Here is a 20,052-nt window from a genome sequence, read left to right on the forward strand (position 1 = left end):
GGGATGCCTAGGTAGAGGGGGCATAAAGAGGATGTTTCCGACAGTGGGGGGTGGGGGGGGGATTTCTTTAGCCAGAGGGTAGTAATTCTGTGGAATTCATTGGTATAGACGGCTGTGGAATCCAGTCATGGTGTATATTTAAAGTGGAGATTTAAAGATTCTTGATTAGCAAGGGCATCAGAGAAGGCAGGAGACTGAGGTTGAGATAAGTGGGGTGGACTACCTCCCTGGGACAGAATGGAATGGGAAGAACTTACCCCAGCCCTCCCTCCCGGGACAGGATAACCCCGCTCGGCCGCCACCACTACATCCCTGCCGAAGCGGCGAGACCCGACCTGCAACTTCGGCAGGGGCTCAGTGACGTCAGAGGCTGCGCTGATCCGCCATTGGCTGAGAGCGCCGGCAGCCTGCTAGGCCGCCGCTGATTGGCTGGGTCCGGGGTAGCAGCCAGATACACTGTAGCGGTTTGCGGGGTATCACCGTTCGTTCGTGTCCCGAGCGCAGCATCAGGTCCTCCCGCCCGCCGGCTCCGCTCAGCTCAGCTCAGCTCGCCATGGCTCCCCCTCTCGCCGCCGACGCCTGCTTCAAGGCCCTGGCCGACTGGCACAAGCAGCACAGCTCCTCTCTCAACTTGCGGAAGCTGTTCGAAGCCGAGCCCGACCGATTCAGTCGCTTCAGGTGAGCGGAATGGAATGCCGGGGCTGCAGAGTGAGGTGGGTGGGTGGGCGGACTCTTTACCCTCTACGGGGGCAGGCGGCGTTACACTGTACCGGAGTGTGGGTTCTGTTCTCGGTCACGGCCCGTCTAGGCACTTCTCAAGGTCGAGGTGTCCGACTCATCGACCCCACCCCAGGGGAAGGGAGGGGGTAATTTACCCACTGTTCATTAAGCCGGGGAAATCGCTTTGGGAGGCTGGGCCGGGGTGGTAGGGGGAAGCCCCTCGCACAGCCCGGCCATGTGTACGTGCTTCCTGGCACGGCGTTCACTTTCTGCTTCGTCACTGGCGCTGTCTCCCGGCCATGCAGCCGGTAAGGGTTCGGGTCGATGGACCCCTAGCGTCCCCAGAAGATACACTAGCCCAGGAGTGAGGTCCGCACACCCTTCCTGCTAATGGGGGTGGATCGTGGGAGCAGTCCCGCAGGAGAATCCGCAATCGAGGCTGTATCTAATTCCCGGGGCCAATCGGCAGGTGGATCTCTTACAATGAACTTCCAAAGTGGAGTCGCTTGTAAAGTTTCTTTTCAAGTTTAATATTACTGGTATATGTCGTGAAATTAGTTGTTTTGCGGCAACAGTACAGTACAATGTATAATAAAATATGTATTACAGTCAGATTAAAAATTAGGCAAGTAAGAGCAGGAAGTACTGAAGAAGGATTCATTGGCCATTCAGAAATTTGGTGGTTGAGTGGGTCTTCAGGCTCTCCTGTATCAATGAGAAGAGAGCATGTCCTGGGTGACAGGAGTCTTTAACCATGGACACGGTTTGAGGCATTGCCTTTTGAAGATATCCTAGATGCTGGGGAGGCTTGTGCCCATGAGCTTGAGCAGACTGGATGGGCCAAATGGCCTAATTCTGCTCCTAAGCCTTACGATGCAGCTGGCTGGGTTTACAACTTGACACGTAACCAAGGAAGGATTGTAGCATATTGTGTTGTATGGTGTGAGTGAACATGGTCTACAAAAGTGGTTTGCCATTGCCTTCTGGGCAGTGTCTTAATGAGACGGGTGAACCCAGTCATTATCAATACTGTTCAGAAATTGTCTGCCTGGTGTCAGTGGTCGCATTACCAGGGCTTGTGATGTGCACCAACTGTGGTGAATCTGTGGAATTCGTTGCCAAATACAGCAGTGGAGGCCAAATCATTGGATATATTTAAAGCTGAGGTTGACAGGTTCAGGATTAGTCAGGGCGTGAAAGGTTGGGAGGAGAAGGCAGGAGAATGGAGTTGAGAGGAATAATAAATCAGCTGTGGTGGAGCAAACTTGATGGGTTGAATGGCCAAATTCTGCTCCCTGTGCCTTATGGTCTTACCCCGTCACCTCCAGGGGGTCTGAACTGCTGCCGTGAGTGTCGTCTGATAGCTGGGTCAAGCCCGGGGCCTTCCACTCAGAGTAACAGTGGCAGAGGGCTTCAACACACTCTAGTCATTGTGGAGGGCTTAGAGGATGCTACATTTCTAAAGTACTGACAACTGTGAGATTATTCTGACTATCTGCATTACTGTCACTCTTTGGCACGGAGGGGCCACTGCACAGGATTGGGAAAAGCTGCAGAAAGGTGTAAACTCAGCCAGCTCCATCATGGGCACTAGCCTCCAAAAGGCGATAACTTAATAAAGCAGCATCCATCGTTAAGGACCCCCATCAGCTAATATCTGCTCTTTTCTCTTGCTACCACTGAGAAGGAGGTACAGGAGCGTGAAGGCCCACACTCAATGTTTCAGGAACGGTTCCTTCCCCTTGGCCATCAGATTTCTGAATGGACAATGAACTCTGTGTGTGTGTGTGTGTGTGTGTGTAGATCAGCCTTGCTGCTTGGGGAAAGTAACTGTTTTTGAGTCTGGTGTGGACGCTATGTAGCCTCCTCGCTGATGGGAGTGGGACAAGCAGCCTTTCAGCCAGGGTGAACGCTAATCTTTCTTTCATCGCTGAGATGTTATCCCTGCTTCATCACGGTCAGCAGATCTAAATCCCGGAAGCCCCTCCTCAAAGGCACCATCATCAGGAGGACTGCTGTGGCTCATGGGCAGTACACAATGGCCTTGCCCGTGACCCGCCCAGGTCCCACGGATGAATGAAATCACAAGCCACAGGTTTTCTCAGTCGTTTCTGAATGAGGAATTGGCACCGCAGTAACGCAGCAGTTAGTGCGACTCTATTACAGCCCAGAGTTCGATCCTGTCACCCTCTGGAAGCGAGTTTGTTCGTCTTTCCTGTGTGTGCCTGGGTTTCCTCCAGCTTTCAACATACTGCCTAATAGGTTAGTTTGTGATTAGCTGAGGGTTAAAGCAGGAGGTTGCTGGCTGGTGCAGCTCGTAGGCCTGCACTGTCTCTCCAATTAATGACCATTGAGAGAGGAGATCACCTTTACAGAGAAGGGCTGGCATTCATGAATTATATAGTGTCGGAAACTCGAGTCAAGTTTGAATGTACTCGGTAGCGTTTAGTCATACAAATCTGCTGACTGGTACCATTATCAGACCAATGTGCACTGGAGCAGAATTAGCCCATTTGGACTCTGCTCCTCAGTTCCATCATGGCCAATCCCTCAGTTGCACTCTCTGGCCTTCTCCATAACCCTTCACACTTTGACTAATCAAGAGCCTGTCCATGACTTGCACTACACAGATTCACCACCCTCTGAAGAAATTCCTCTGTTCCAAATGGATGTCCCTCTATTCTGAGGCTGTGCCCTCTGGTCCAAGACTCTCCCACCATGGGAAACATCCCCTCCACATCCACTGTCGAGGCATTTCAATATTCAATAGGTTTCAGTTAGATCCCTCTCGCTCTTCTCAACTCCAGTGAGAACAGGCCCAGAGCCATCAGGCACTCCTCACATGTTAACCCTTTCCTTCCTGGAATCATTCCCAGAATGAGTTTGTCCCTACTACCCTCCGCAAATCAAGCGGGGGAGACAGTGAGGTATTTTTCTCAAAATTTCCAGCCCAGACTGAAACATATTCTGCCCAGTACATCAGATATCACTTGCCAAAGGTAGGGCTGGACAAGAATCTGCCAGCTCACCTTGACTCCGGATATTTCAGATAACTTCTACAGAATTCTTGTTGCAACATTATCTTCCACTGCACAGAGGAATCCTAAGGATCTGCAGAAATTTCATCAGGGAAACTAACCCCACTGTCTCCTCTACCACCCCATGCACCATCTGTCCCCCCAGTAGTTATCATTTCCTGTCAGTTGCCTTATGTACAGACAGTCCTGTGTCTAGCGACACTTTATGGCCATACAATCAATCTGTGTGTATAGGTTAATTCATGTATTTATAACTTTTTTAAGGATTATTATTGTGTTCTTTATCTTACTGCTTTTTTTTGCGTTGCATCGGATCCTGAGTAACAACTGTTGATCTCCTTTACACTTGTGTACTGGGAATTACATTAAACAGTCTTAAATCTCTATTTGTCGCATACACATTGAAGCTCACAACGAAAAGTGTTGATGTGTCAACAGCCAGCCCAGAATGAAGGTGTGCTGTGTCATCGTGTTTCCAGCACCAATGCCCTTCATCATCGGTATAAGGTGTGACGAAGGGGAACCTGCTGTGGTGCTTCTAAGTTCCTGCCCTTACTGGGGGAGTCTCAGGGAGAACTGATACCCTCCCACCTCCTGAGTTCTGTACCAGATTTTATTATCAATTTCAGTTCGAGGTACATCATGGTACCAGGCACTTCCGGCAGGGGTGGACCAGAGAGCACAGCCTCAGAATAGAGGGACAGAGATCAGAGGAATTTCTTTTGCCTGAGGGTGGTGAACCTGGGGAATCCATTGCTGCGGCGCCCATTAACCTGCTAATCCTTGTGTTTTTGGATAGAGCTGAGAGATAGTTTGTATTCCCCTAGTGAGCAGGCTAAGTATAGAACTGAATAACTGCCAGAGGAAGTGGTTGAGGTAGGAACACTGATGATACTTGGGGTTCAGAGGGATGTGGGCCAAACAGGCAGATAGGTCAGCAGGGATGAGTTGGGCCAAAGGGCCTGTTGCTGTGCAGCTTCGTCAGCCCCTCGGGTAGTGTAAGCATCAACTTTATTCACCACGTACGTTCGGAATTCGCTGTGCTGGTGTCGCCGGTCTGTGATGTGCAACAGCAGACAACATTTAATTATGAAGAACTTTTAAAAATAACTTTATATATAAAGGTTAGAGAATGGATATGATATAAAATGGGCATAAATACTAACATATATTTACACTGTAAGTAGTGGCTTGCAGTATTAGTTGGGGAGGCAGGGGCTAACTAGAATGGTTGATCAGATTTAACTGCCTGGGGGGAAGAAACTTTTAAAGATGGAGTGAAGTTTTTTTTGTTTTAGTGCTTTCCAGAAGAGAGCTTTTGGTGAGGGCAGTGTTCAGGGTGGGTAGTGCTAAGTTGTGTCGAATATTCTGTGTGCTGGTGACAGAAATGGGGCTATTTCTGAGGGTGGACGAGCGGTTCTGGGTCAGTGTGAGCTCCAGTCCATTGGTGTGTCTGTCCAAAGCTGGAGGGTGCTTGTGTAAGTGTTGGTTCTGGCCCCACTGTGCTGACAGCCTGTACCTCCTGTCTGTCAGACACAGAATCAGTTAGTTCCATAAAGCCATCAGACATTGGAGCAGAATTAGGCCATTTGGCCCATCGAGTCTGCTCCTCCACTCATGGTTGATCCATTTTCTCCCCTCGTCAGCTCCACTACCTGGCCTTCTGCCCTTGACCTTTGATGCCATGGCCAATCAAGAACCTATCAATCACTCCCTTAAATACACCCAAAGACCCGGCCTCCACAGCTGCCTGTGGTATCAAATTCACCATCCTCTGGCTGAAGAAATTTCTCCGCATCTCTGTTTTAAATGCAGCCCCCCCCCCCATCCTGAGGCTGTGCCCTCTTGTCTTATACTTACTCAACCATGGGAAACATCCTTTCCACATCTACTCTGTCCCAGGCCTTTCAAAACTCAGAAGGTTTCAATGAGAGCCCCCGTCATCCTGAATTCCAGCGAGTACAGACCCAGAGCCATCAAATGTTCCTCATATGATAAACCTTTCATCCCTGGAATCACTCTCTGGACTCTCTCTAATCCCAGCACACCTTTTCTTAGATAAGGAGCTCAAAGCTGTTCACAATACTCAAGCTGAGGCCTCACCAGCACCTTATAAAGCCTCAGCATCACATCCTTGCTCTAGACCTCTTGAAATGTAGGCTAACATGGCATTTGCCTTCCTCACCACCGACTCTACCAGCAAGTTGACCTTTAGGATGTTCTGCACAAGGTCTCCCAAGTATCTCTGCATCTCACATTTTTGGATTTTCTCCCCGTTTAGAAACTAGTCTGCACATTTATTTCTTCTACAAAAGTGCATGACCATGCATTTTCTAACGTATTTCATTTGCCACTTTCTTGCCCATTCTCCTAATCTGTCTAAAGCCTTCTGCACCCTACCTGTCTGTTCCTGGGGGCTGTAGCTGGGAGCAGGGGTATTTTGTGGGTCCACGCAGTGACAGGGCTCACAGATGTCCATGGGGTTGTGTCCTACATTGCTGATTCACAGCAGCATCACCATTCATGGTTGTTTGTGATGAGACGGTGGAGTCATGTGATTCACTCTTCAACCCCCTCCTCCCGCCTCAACTCCCATCTCTGTTCTGTTGACTCTTACCAAAACACCATAGAAAGAATTCAGATAAAGGGTCTCGGCCTGAAATGTCAGCTGGTTATTCCTCTCCACAAATGCTGTCTGACCTGCTGAGTTCCTCCAGCATTTTGTATGTGTTACTCTGGATTTCCAGTATCTGCAGAATCTCTCGTGTTTATAGAAAGCTTCCTATCTGAGCACATCACGTTTGGTATGGCTATTGCTCTGCCTGTGAGCACAAGAAACTGCAGAGTTGTGAACATTGCTCAAAATACACGGAAGTGTCTTTAGAACAGGAAGGAGGAGGAATTCATTTTGCCAGAGGGTGGCGAATCTGTGAAACTGATTACCACAGATGCTGTGGAGCCCAGGTCATTGGGTAGATTTAAAGCACAGATTGCTCGGTTCTTAATAGACACGGTGTCGAAAGTTAGAGAGAAGGCAGGAGAATGGGGCTGAGTGGGATATTAAATCAGCCGTGATAGAATGGTGGTGCCATCTGATTGGTCTGATATTGATCCTTTCTCTTACAGACAATCAGGTGGACTGCACAATCTGCCTTTTTACGACCTTGTCTCTTACTGTCGTGCCACATTGGATTATCTCTAAACTGTAACACTTCACTCTGCTCTGTTAGTAGACCAGAAAGCATGGGAGCAGAATTTTCACATCTGCCAGTTAACCAATCTTATCGTTTTACCTTGTACTATCTCAGTGCACTTTTATAACGAGTTGTTCTGTGTCAGCATTAAGTAAGGTAAGCTGTTCACTGGGTTATGACTGGATCAGCAGGCAGGCGTTTCCACACCAGTCTGTGCTCTAACTGTGCCTCTCCTCTGCTCAGTCTAACACTCAACACTGACGATGGTGATCTGCTGCTCGATTACTCCAAGAACCTCATCACAGAGGAGGTGATGAAGCTGCTGGTTAACCTGGTGAGTGGATGCACCCTGACCTCTGCACTCCCCTCCCCACCCCGTACTGCCCCTCAGTACTGCACCACCCACCATGCCACGTCTTCACTACATCGCCTGTGCGGCCAGTGGGAGCTGCCAGACCAGGCCCCCACAATCAGCAGCTGGTGCCCCCAATGGTGATGTGTTTCCAATTGCACCAGTCACTTCTCTCAACCCCCTCGCCAGCCTACCACAACCTCCCCAGGGTGGGAGGACCATCATTATGTGCCATGTTGTATGACGTGGTCAACCGTGATCTTTCCACGACCATGGTTGTTCATGGCAAATATTTCTACGGAAGTGGTTTGTCATTGCCGCCTTCTGGGCATGTCCGTTCGATGTATTTCCCATTGGCTACTTGCCTTGTTAAGCAGCCTCATGTGGCATCTTGTCAAAGGCTTTCTGAAACTCCAAGTATGCAACATCAACCAATTCTCCTTTGTCTATCCTGCTTGTTATTTCTTCAAGAATTCCAACAGATTTGTCAGGCAAGATTTTCCCTTGAGGAAAGCATGCTGACTACGGCCTATTTTATCACATGCCTGTAAGTAACCCTAAAACCACATCCTCAACAATCGACTCCAGCATCTTCCCGACCACTGAGGTGAGTTCCTCAAACTCTGCCAGTGATTCAGCCGTGTTTTTAATGACTGGGGACGCAGCCAATGAAACTGTGCCTACTGACCAGCCCTGCACAAACAGTCCTTCAGGGCCTATGGTTCTATCATAGACACAGAGCACTACAGCACAGAAGCAGGCCCTTTGGCCCATCCAGACTGTGCCGAGCTGTTACTCTGCCTAGTCCCACTGACCTGCATCCAGACCAGAGCCCTCTATACCCTTCCCATCCATGTACCTATCCAAATTTCTCTTAAACATTGAAATCAAACCCGCATCCACCGTTTCTGCCGGCAGCTCATTCCACTCTCACCCCCTCTGAGTGAAGAAGTTCCCTCTCACATTCCCCTTAAACATTTCACCTTTCACTCTTAACCCATGACCCCTAGTTCTAATTTCACCCAAACTCAGTGGGGGAAAAAACCTTCTGGCCTTTACCCTATCTGTGCCCTCATAATTTTGTCTCTGCTCATTCTACAACACTCCAGGGAATAAAGTCCTAACCTTTCCCGGTAACTCAGCTCCTCAAGTCCTGGCAACATCCTTGTAAACGTTCTCTGCGTTCTTTCAGTATTGATATTTTTCCTGTAGGTAGGTGACCAGAACTGTCAAGGGTTTTAACTTCTCTTGTACACTTCCTCTCCCAGGCGAAGTCTCGTGGCGTGGAGGAAGCAAGGAAACGCATGTTCTCTGGAGAGAAGATCAACTTCACAGAGGTAAGGGTGAAGGAATGTGGATGTATCGCCAGGACGGGTGGTGTGTGTAAAGGGGAAGGGGAGTGCACATGCCCTGCGGAGGAGTGGATGGGTGAATCCCACTGCTGCCAGGAGTATTGATCTTCACAACACAGCACAGTGTAGGCTCTTCGGTCCACAGTGATATTCAACCTCTGACTAATCACAAACCTAGTCACCATTCTCTGGCGAAAGAAATTCCTCCTCATCTCTGCTCTAATGAATGTCCTTCTGAAGCTGTGCCCTCTACCTACACTCTCCGTATTCACTCTGTCCACACCTCAATACTCGGTAGGTCTCATTCTTCTAAACTCCAGAGAGTACAAGCCCAGAGCCATCAAACACTCTCATACATTAACCCTTTCGTTACCAGAAATACTCACAAAAACCCCTCCGGACCCTCTCCAATGCCATCTTTCCTTCAATAAAGGGCCCAAAACTGCTTATAGTGCTCCAAGTGTATTCCGACCAATGCCTTCTAAAGTCTTAGTAATATTTCCTAGTTTATATATTTTAGTCCCTTGAAATGAATTTGCCTTCCTCACCACCAACTCAACCTGCAAATGAACCCTTAGGGAATCCTGCAGACATCCCCCACCTTCCTTTGTACTTCCAATTTCGGAATTAGCACCATTCTGTGGCCCTAAGCCTTGGGCTGGTACTACAGTTCAGCACAGGCTCTTCAGCCCACAATGTTGTGCTGACCCTTTAACCTACTCTGAGCTCAATCCAACCCTTCCCTCCCCCGTGGCACTCCATTTCTCTATCACACATTTGCCTATCTAAGAGTTTCTTAAATGTCCCTAATGTGCCTGCCTCTATCACTCCACTGGCAATGTATTCCATGGGTCCATCACTCTGTGTGTTATTTCAAAAAACAACTTGCCTAGGATACCCCCTCCCCAATGCATTACTCCAATTACCTTAAAATGATGTTGCCTTGTATTAACTGTTACTGTTCTGGGAAAAAGTCTGGTCTGTCTACACATTCTGTGCCTTTTATCTTGTACACCTCTATCAAGTCCCCTCTCATCCTCCTTTGCTGCAGAGAGAAAACCCCAGCTCACTTAACCTCTCCCCTGCACCCTCTAATCCAGGCAGCATGCTGGTGAATCTCCTCTGCACCCTCTCTAATCCAGGCAGCATCCTGGTGAATCTCCTCTGCACCCTCTCTAATCCAGGCAGCATGCTGGTGAATCTCCTCTGCACCCTCTCTAATCCAGGCAGCATGCTGGTGAATCTCCTCTGCACCCTCTCTAATCCACGCAGCATCCTGGTGAATCACCTCTGCACCCCCTCTAATCCAGGCAGCATGCTGGGGAATCTCCTCTGCACCCTCTCTAATCCAGGCAGCATCCTGGTGAATCTCCTCTGCACCCTCTCTAATCCAGGCAGCATCCTGGTGAATCTCCTCTGCACCCCCTCTAATCCAGGCAGCATGCTGGTGAATCATCTCTGCACCCTCTAATCCGGGCAACATGCTGGTAAATCTCCTCTGCACCCTCTCTAATCCAGGCAGCATCCTGGGGAATCTCCTCTGCACCCTCTCTAATCCAGGCAGCATCCTGGGGAATCTCCTCTGCACCCTCTCTAATCCAGGCAGCATGCTAGTGAATCTCCTCTGCACCCTCTCTAATCCAGACAGCATCCTGGTAAATCTCCTCTGCACTCTCTCTAATCCAGGCAGCATGCTGGTGAATCTCCTCTGTACCCTCTCTAATCCAGGCAGCATCCTGGTGAATCTCCTCTGCACCCTCTAAAGCTTCCACACCCTTCCTATTGTAACACTTACCCAACAGGCTGGTATATGTCTAGGGGAAAAGGAGATCCAGCCACACACCAACCCACCTCCCGTACACGCAGGTGCTGTGAGAATCGAGTTTATGCCTCGCGCCACCCACCGTATCAACTTCACACCAAATACCGTTATGAAATACACTTTATAGAGTTTACTAACATTAACTAAAGAAGTATTAGGCAATACAATATATATATACAAGGAAAGAAAAAAACAAAAGGCGCCAACTTATCAAAGTTCAGTCAGTGTAGTGCACATCGTAGGAGCTCAATCAACGAATCATCCGACAGCCACGTCGTCACCCCTGGGACCACCCGGTGGTCTTACGAGCCATCCAGCGCCCGTCGCGGTGGTCCTACGAGCCGTCCAGCGCCCGTCCACCTTCCTCGTCCGTCTCTCCTGCCGACTCCTCACACCCCCAAGCCCACGCAACCCCTCCCCCAAGTTCCCAGCCTCACAAAACACAATAACATTCCCCATTGATTAACAAATGAATACAATTACCATATCAGCCATTCTAAAGCTAAACAACGGCGAGAGAAACATTTAACAGACAAAGAAGCATTCCTACTCGTAACAAACCAAAGAAGCCCTTTTTAGTAACATACACAGGACATTGTACACTATGATGTGTATACAATATTCCAAGTGTGATCTAACTAGGATTTTATCCTGCTGTAACTCTTGAATTTGACCAATGAAAGTCAACACGCCATACATCTTCTGAACGACCCTGTCAACATGCACTGTGACTTTGAGGGATCTCTGGGCATTCTCTGCTCTCCACTCTCCCTCCTGTAATATGACTCCCATTGCTTCCCTCCCTCACACCCCAGAACCGGGCTGTCCTCCACGTCGCGCTGAGGAACCGGCCAGATATTCCGATCCATGTCGATGGCAAGGACGTGATGCCAGAGGTGAAGGCCGTGCTGGAGAAGATGAAGGCTTTCTGCCAGGTACCAGGGAAATGGAGGCTGTGGGAACCCAGTGTAGCATGAACACCACAGCACAGGATACTGTGTCTGCCGGGACATGTCCAGTGTTGGAGGGCTCCTTCCACCAACCCTTCAGCTCTCCCAGCCCCCATGAGAATGCATCACGATCATGTTCATTATTTAGAGATGCAGCACAGTAGCAGGCTCATCAAGCCCACTTACATCCATGTAATCAGTTAACCTACTAACCCGTGTGTCTTTGGAGTGTGGGAGGAAACCCACACAGCCCCAGGAAGAACACACAGACAGCGGTGAGAATTGGATCCAGTTCTCTGGGCTGCCCATTACACCACTGGCATTTCAGGCAGCAGTGTTCAGGCCTCTCAGTGACTCCCGTCTCATCTCTGTCAGTCGTGCAAGTCCTGGGTGGAGACCGTCACACTCAGATGTGGAAGGATTCTTCATTGCTGTTTCTGTAACAGTTTTGTTTTTACCAGTCAGGGTTGTTACCCTGAGCTGAACCCCCGAACCTGGAGGACCAGTGGGTCATTCTTAGTCTGGCCTCTACCCTTTGACCTGGGTGACTCTTCCAAGAGCCAGAGAATAAAGCCCTGACTACAGCCGACATAGCTCTCCAGGTCAGTGAGGCACGCAAGCCTCCGAACCCTATGACAAGGTTGTGGTCCTCTTGGAGGTGTACCAGGTCACTGACCACAAACCTGTTTCCTCAGTAAAACCGTCACCTTCACCTCTCCCAGTTCCTGTGGGAATTCATCCTGTTAATTTATTGGATTATCTTTATTTAATGATACAACACAGTAACAGATCGTTCCGTCCTAATGAGCCCACGCTTCCCAGAGTAGACAACTCAACGGTATGTCTTGGAATGTGGGAGGAAAACAGAGCACCCAGAGGAAATCCCACGCAGTCGTGGGGAGAACGTACTACGGACTGTGCCAGTTGCTGGAGTTGCATTACTGTAGTGCAGCAGTTAGTGCAACACTATTACAACTTGGGGCGTCAGAGTTCAGTTCTGTTGTCTTCTGTTCGGAAGTCGTCTGTCCCCCCTGGGGATTGTGTGGGTCTTCCCACAGTCCAAACACCTAAAGGTTAGTGAGTTAATTAGTTTCTGTAAATTGTCTGATGATTAGGTTGGGATTAAATTGGAGTTGTTGGGGTTGTCAGGGTCGCTGGGCAGCCAAGAGGACCTGTCCGACGCTGTATCTCTAAAAAAATAAATTATGTGACCGCCAGGCTATCGTGCTGCCCTGCTTACTCAACGGTTCCTTAACGGTTCCTCAACGGTTCCTTAAAACCATTGTCTCTTCCCCTTGCCCAGACCCCTTGAAAATGTATCATGTTTCAGATAAGTTTCACCTAATAGAAAACCTGGTGGGATGAGTCACACTGTGGGTGTGTTTGGTTCACCATGGGGGTCTGGGTGAACCGTGTGGACTGTGAGTGTGTTTGGTGTACGATGGGGGTCTGGGTGAACCGTGTGGACTGTGGGTGTGTTTGGTTCACGATGGGGGTCTGGGTGAACCGTGTGGACTGTGAGTGTGTTTGGTTCACGATGGGGGTCTGGGTGAACCGTGTGGACTGTGGGTGTGTTTGGTGTACGATGGGGGTCTGGGTGAACCGTGTGGACTGTGGGTGTGTTTGGTTCACCATGGGGGTCTGGGTGAACCGTGTGGACTGTGGGTGTGTTTGGTTCACCATGGGGGTCTGGGTGAACCGTGTGGACTGTGAGTGTGTTTGGTGTACGATGGGGGTCTGGGTGAACCGTGTGGACTGTGGGTGTGTTTGGTTCACGATGGGGGTCTGGGTGAACCGTGTGGACTGTGGGTGTGTTTGGTATACGATGGGGTTCTGGGTGAACCGTGTGGACTGTGGGTGTGTTTGGTGTACGATGGGGGTCTGGGTGAACCGTGTGGACTGTGGGTGTGTTTGGTGTACGATGGGGGTCTGGGTGAACCGTGTGGACTGTGGGTGTGTTTGGTTCACGATGGGGGTCTGGGTGAACCGTGTGGACTGTGGGTGTGTTTGGTGTACGATGGGGGTCTGGGTGAACCGTGTGGACTGTGGGTGTGTTTGGTTCACGATGGGGGTCTGGGTGAACCGTGTGGACTGTGGGTGTGTTTGGTGTACGATGGGGGTCTGGGTGAACCGTGCGGACTGTGGGTGTGTTTGGTGTACGATGGGGGTCTGGGTGAACCGTGTGGACTGTGGGTGTGTTTGGTTCACGATGGGGGTCTGGGTGAACCGTGTGGACTGTGGGTGTGTTTGGTGTACGATGGGGGTCTGGGTGAACCGTGTGGACTGTGGGTGTGTTTGGTGTACGATGGGGGTCTGGGTGAACCGTGTGGACTGTGGGTGTGTTTGGTGTACGATGGGGGTCTGGGTGAACCGTGTGGACTGTGGGTGTGTTTGGTGTACGATGGGGGTCTGGGTGAACCGTGTGGACTGTGGGTGTGTTTGGTGTACGATGGGGGTCTGGGTGAACCGTGTGGACTGTGGGTGTGTTTGGTGTACGATGGGGGTCTGGGTGAACCGTGTGGACTGTGGGTGTGTTTGGTGTACGATGGGGGTCTGGGTGACCCGTGTGGACAGTGAGTGTGTTTGGTTCATCATGGGGGTCTGGGTGAACTGTGTGGACTGTGAGTGTGTTTGGTGTACGATGGGGGTCTGGGTGAACCGTGTGGACTGTGGGTGTGTTTGGTGTACGATGGGGGTCTGGGTGAACCGTGTGGACTGTGGGTGTGTTTGGTGTACGATGGGGGTCTGGGTGAACCGTGTGGACTGTGAGTGTGTTTGGTTCATCATGGGGGTCTGGGTGAACTGTGTGGACTGTGAGTGTGTTTGGTGTACGATGGGGGTCTGGGTGAACCGTGTGGACTGTGGGTGTGTTTGGTGTACGATGGGGGTCTGGGTGAACCGTGTGGACTGTGAGTGTGTTTGGTTCATCATGGGGGTCTGGGTGAACCGTGTGGACTGTGGGTGTGTTTGGTGTACGATGGGGGTCTGGGTGAACCGTGTGGACTGTGGGTGTGTTTGGTTCACGATGGGGGTCTGGGTGAACCGTGTGGACTGTGGGTGTGTTTGGTGTACGATGGGGGTCTGGGTGAACTGTGTGGACTGTGGGTGTGTTTGGTGTACGATGGGGGTCTGGGTGAACCGTGTGGACTGTGGGTGGTTTTGGTTCACGATGGGGGTCTGGGTGAACCGTGTGGACTGTGGGTGTGTTTGGTGTACGATGGGGTTCTGGGTGAACCGTGTGGACTGTGGATGGTTTTGGTTCACGATGGGGGTCTGGGTGAACCGTGTGGACTGTGAGTGTGTTTGGTGTACGATGGGGGTCTGGGTGAACCGTGTGGACTGTGGGTGTGTTTGGTGTACGATGGGGGTCTGGGTGAACCGTGTGGACTGTGGGTGTGTTTGGTGTACGATGGGGGTCTGGGTGAACCGTGTGGACTGTGGGTGTGTTTGGTGTACGATGGGGGTCTGGGTGAACCGTGTGGACTGTGGGTGTGTTTGGTGTACGATGGGGGTCTGGGTGAACTGTGTGGACTGTGGGTGTGTTTGGTGTACGATGGGGGTCTGGGTGAACCGTGTGGACTGTGGGTGGTTTTGGTTCACGATGGGGGTCTGGGTGAACCGTGTGGACTGTGGGTGTGTTTGGTGTACGATGGGGTTCTGGGTGAACCGTGTGGACTGTGGATGGTTTTGGTTCACGATGGGGGTCTGGGTGAACCGTGTGGACTGTGAGTGTGTTTGGTGTACGATGGGGGTCTGGGTGAACCGTGTGGACTGTGGGTGTGTTTGGTGTACGATGGGGGTCTGGGTGAACCGTGTGGACTGTGGGTGTGTTTGGTGTACGATGGGGGTCTGGGTGAACCGTGTGGACTGTGAGTGTGTTTGGTGTACGATGGGGGTCTGGGTGAACCGTGTGGACTGTGGGTGTGTTTGGTTCACGATGGGGGTCTGGGTGAACTGTGTGGACTGTGGGTGTGTTTGGTTCACGATGGGGGTCTGGGTGAACTGTGTGGACTGTGGGTGTGTTTGGTGTACGATGGGGGTCTGGGTGAACCGTGTGGACTGTGGGTGTGTTTGGTTCACGATGGGGGTCTGGGTGAACTGTGTGGACTGTGGGTGTGTTTGGTGTACGATGGGGGTCTGGGTGAACCGTGTGGACTGTGAGTGTGTTTGGTGTACGATGGGGGTCTGGGTGAACTGTGTGGACTGTGGGTGTGTTTGGTGTACCATGGGGGTCTGGGTGAACCGTGTGGACTGTGGGTGTGTTTGGTGTACGATGGGGGTCTGGGTGAACTGTGTGGACTGTGGGTGTGTTTGGTGTACGATGGGGGTCTGGGTGAACCGTGTGGACTGTGGGTGTGTTTGGTTCACCATGGGGGTCTGGGTGAACCGTGTGGACTGTGGGTGTTTTTGGTTCACGATGGGGGTCTGGGTGAACCGTGTGGACTGTGGGTGTGTTTGGTGTACGATGGGGGTCTGGGTGAACCGTGTGGACTGTGGGTGTGTTTGGTGTACGATGGGGGTCTGGGTGAACTGTGTGGACTGTGGGTGTGTTTGGTGTACGATGGGGGTCTGGGTGAACCGTGTGGACTGTGGGTGTGTTTGGTGTACGATGGGGGTCTGGGTGAACTGTGTGGACTGTGGGTGTGTTTGGTGTACGATGGGGGTCTGGGTGAACCGTGTGGACTGTGGGTGTGTTTGGTTCACCATGGGGGTCTGGGTGAACCGTGTGGACTGTGGGTGTTTTTGGTTCACGATGGGGGTCTGGGTGAACCGTGTGGACTGTGGGTGTGTTTGGTGTACGATGGGGGTCTGAGTGAACCGTGTGGACTGTGGGTGTGTTTGGTGTACGATGGGGTTCTGGGTGAACCGTGTGGACTGTGGGTGGTTTTGGTTCACGATTGGGGTCTGGGTGAACCGTGTGGACTGTGGGTGTGTTTGGTGGACGATGGGTGTCTGGGTGAACCGTGTGGACTGTGACTGTGTTTGGTGTACGATGGGGGTCTGGGTGAACCGTGTGGACTGTGAGTGTGTTTGGTGTACGATGGGGGTCTGGGTGGACTGTGGGTGTGTTTGGTGTACGATGGGGGTCTGGGTGAACCGTGTGGACTGTGACTGTGTTTGGTGTACGATGGGGGTCTGGGTGAACCGTGTGGACTGTGAGTATGTTTGGTGTACGATGGGGGTCTGGGTGAACTGTGTGGACTGTGGGTGTGTTTGGTGTACGATGGGTGTCTGGGTGAACCGTGTGGACAGTGAGTGTGTTTGGTTCACCATGGGGGTCTGGGTGAACCGTGTGGACTGTGGGTGTGTTTGGTGTACGATGGGGGTCTGGGTGAACCGTGTGGACAGTGAGTGTGTTTGGTTCACCATGGGGGTCGGGGTGAACCGTGTGGACTGTGACTGTGTTTGGTGTACGATGGGGGTCTGGGTGAACCGTGTGGACTGTGAGTGTTTGGTGTACGATGGGGGTCTGGGTGAACTGTGTGGACTGTGGGTGTGTTTGGTGTACGATGGGGGTCTGGGTGAACCGTGTGGACTGTGGGTGTGTTTGGTTCACCATGGGGGTCTGGGTGAACCGTGTGGACTGTGAGTGTGTTTGGTGTACGATGGGGGTCTGGGTGAACTGTGTGGACTGTGGGTGTGTTTGGTGTACGATGGGGGTCTGGGTGAACCGTGTGGACTGTGGATGGTTTTGGTTCACGATGGGGGTCTGGGTGAACCGTGTGGACTGTGGGTGTGTTTGGTGTACGATTGGGGTCTGGGTGAACCGTGTGGACTGTGGGTGTGTTTGGTGTACGATGGGGGTCTGGGTGAACCGTGTGGACTGTGGGTGTGTTTGGTGTACGATGGGGGTCTGGGTGAACCGTGTGGACTGTGGGTGTGTTTGGTGTACGATGGGGGTCTGGGTGAACCGTGTGGACTGTGGGTGTGTTTGGTGTACGATGGGGGTCTGGGTGAACCGTGTGGACTGTGGGTGTGTTTGGTGTACGATGGGGGTCTGGGTGAACCGTGTGGACTGTGGGTGTGTTTGATGTACGATGGGGTTCTGGGTGAACCGTGTGGACTGTGGGTGGTTTTGGTTCACGATTGGGGTCTGGGTGAACCGTGTGGACTGTGGGTGTGTTTGGTGGACGATGGGTGTCTGGGTGAACCGTGTGGACTGTGACTGTGTTTGGTGTACGATGGGGGTCTGGGTGAACTGTGTGGACTGTGAGTGTGTTTGGTGTACGATGGGGGTCTGGGTGGACTGTGGGTGTGTTTGGTGTACGATGGGGGTCTGGGTGAACCGTGTGGACTGTGACTGTGTTTGGTGTACGATGGGGGTCTGGGTGAACCGTGTGGACAGTGAGTGTGTTTGGTGTACGATTGGGGTCTGGGTGAACCGTGTGGATGTGGGTGGTTTTGGTTCACGATGGGGGTCGGGGTGAACCGTGTGGACTGTGGGTGTGTTTGGTTCACCATGGGGGTCGGGGTGAACCGTGTGGACTGTGGGTGTGTTTGGTTCACCATGGGGGTCTGGGTGAACCGTGTGGACTGTGGGTGTGTTTGGTGTACGATGGGGGTCTGGGTGAACCGTGTGGACTGTGGGTGTGTTTGGTGTACGATGGGGGTCTGGGTGAACCGTGTGGACTGTGGGTGTGTTTGGTGTACGATGGGGGTCTGGGTGAACCGTGTGGACTGTGGGTGTGTTTGGTGTACGATGGGGGTCTGGGTGAACCGTGTGGACTGTGAGTGTGTTTGGTGTACGATGGGGTTCTGGGTGAACCGTGTGGACTGTGGGTGTGTTTGGTGTACGATGGGGGTCGGGGTGAACCGTGTGGACTGTGGGTGGTTTTGGTTCACGATGGGGTTCTGGGTGAACCGTGTGGACTGTGGGTGGTTTTGGTTCACGATGGGGTTCTGGGTGAACCGTGCGATGATACCTACTGGCCTGACTGTTGCAGAAAGTGAGGAGTGGAGACTGGAAGGGATTTACTGGCAAAGCCATCACAGACATCGTCAACATTGGGATTGGAGGATCTGACCTGGTGAGTGAACATCGTGATAACAGCATCTGTGTGGCCTGAGCTGGACAGAGGGGGTTAGGTGAAGTGGTGCTGGGGTCCCTGAGAAATCCTACTCGGGTTGTAAATGATGTTTTGTGTGCAAACTGGTTTCAACAAAATTTGGTTATAGTCACAGAACACTACAGCACAGAAATAGGCCCCTTGGCCTATTTAGTCTGTGCTGAGCTATTAATCTGACAAGTCCTGTCAACCTGCACCCAGATCATAACCTTCTGTACCCCTCCCATCCATGTCCCTATCCAAATTTTTCTTGAATGTTGAAATCGAGCCACATTCACCACTTCCGCTGACAGCTCATTCCACACTCTCACAATCCTCTGAGTGAAGAAGTTCCTCCAGATGTTCCCGTTAAACTTTTCACCCTTAACCCATGAACTCTAATTGAAGTCCCACCCTACTTCAGTGGAAAAAGCCTGCTTCCATTTACCCTATCTATACCCCTTGTAATTTTGTATACCTCTATCAAACCTCTTCTACACTAGAGGGAATAAAGTCCTAGCCTATTCAACCTTTCCTATAACTCAGGTCCTCAAGACCCAGCAACATCCTTGTAAATTTTCTCTGTAGTCTTTCAGTCTTGTTTATATTTTTCCTGTAGTAAGTGACCAACACTACAAACAATACTCCAAAATAAGCCTCACCAACACCTTGTACAACTTCAACATAACATCCCATCTCCTGTAGTCAGTGCTTTGAGTTATGAAGGCCAACGTGCCAAAGCCTCTCTTTACGACTCTATCTACCTGTGACGCTACTTTCAATCAATTATGGACCTGTATTGCCAGACTCCTCTTCTTCCACACTCCACAGTTCCCTACCACTCACTGTATAAGACCTGCCCTGGTTGGTCCACACTCCACAGTTCCCTACCACTCACTGTATAAGACCTGCCCTGGTTGGTCCAAACTCCACAGTTCCCTACCACTCACTGTATAAGACCTGCCCTGGTTGGTCCGACCAGGGTGCACTTGTCTGCATTAAGTTCCATCTGCCATTCTTCAGCCCATTTTTCCAGCTGGTCCAGATCTGGCTGCAAGCCACGATAGACTTCGCTGCCCGCTACACCCGCAATCTTGATGCTACCGCTCTCTGGCTTCACCGACAAAGCCAATGTCTAATGTCAATGGGGACAGGTCTGTCGCTGTGTGACACCGGGGTACGGTACCGGTGGGGAAATGTCTGTCACTGTGACACCGGGGTACGGTACCGGTGGGGACGGGCCTGTCACTGTGTGACACCGGGGTGCGGTACCGGTGGGGACGGGCCTGTCGCTGTGTGACACCGGGGTACGGTACCGGTGGGGACGGGCCTGTCGCTGTGTGACACCGGGGTGCGGTACCGGTGGGGACGGGCCTGTCGCTGTGTGACACCGGGGTACGGTACCGGTGGGGACGGGCCTGTCGCTGTGTGACACCGGGGTGCGGTACCGGTGGGGACGGGCCTGTCGCTGTGTGACACCGGGGTACGGTACCGGTGGGGACAGGTCCGTCACTGTGTGACACCGGGGTACGGTACCGGTGGGGACGGGTCCGTCACTGTGTGACACCGGGGTACGGT

At 51.6% G+C, this 20,052-nt stretch overlaps 1 protein-coding gene across 1 annotated transcript in view; it reads left to right on the forward strand.

Annotated features, from left to right (window-relative positions):
- Nucleotides 1–451: 451 nt before the first annotated feature.
- gpib (glucose-6-phosphate isomerase b) overlaps nucleotides 452–20,052 on the forward strand; it is a 44,446-nt gene continuing 24,845 nt past the window's right edge. The window contains exons 1-5 of the mRNA XM_073070477.1: nucleotides 452–678; nucleotides 7,196–7,286; nucleotides 8,573–8,641; nucleotides 11,294–11,413; nucleotides 18,373–18,456. Of these exons, the coding sequence (XP_072926578.1) occupies nucleotides 554–678; nucleotides 7,196–7,286; nucleotides 8,573–8,641; nucleotides 11,294–11,413; nucleotides 18,373–18,456 (489 nt within the window). The 5' untranslated portion in view covers nucleotides 452–553. The remainder of the gene's footprint in view (nucleotides 679–7,195; nucleotides 7,287–8,572; nucleotides 8,642–11,293; nucleotides 11,414–18,372; nucleotides 18,457–20,052) is intronic.

This window comes from Hemitrygon akajei, chromosome 17 (genome assembly GCF_048418815.1).
Source record: "Hemitrygon akajei chromosome 17, sHemAka1.3, whole genome shotgun sequence".
Lineage (NCBI taxonomy): Eukaryota > Metazoa > Chordata > Chondrichthyes > Myliobatiformes > Dasyatidae > Hemitrygon > Hemitrygon akajei.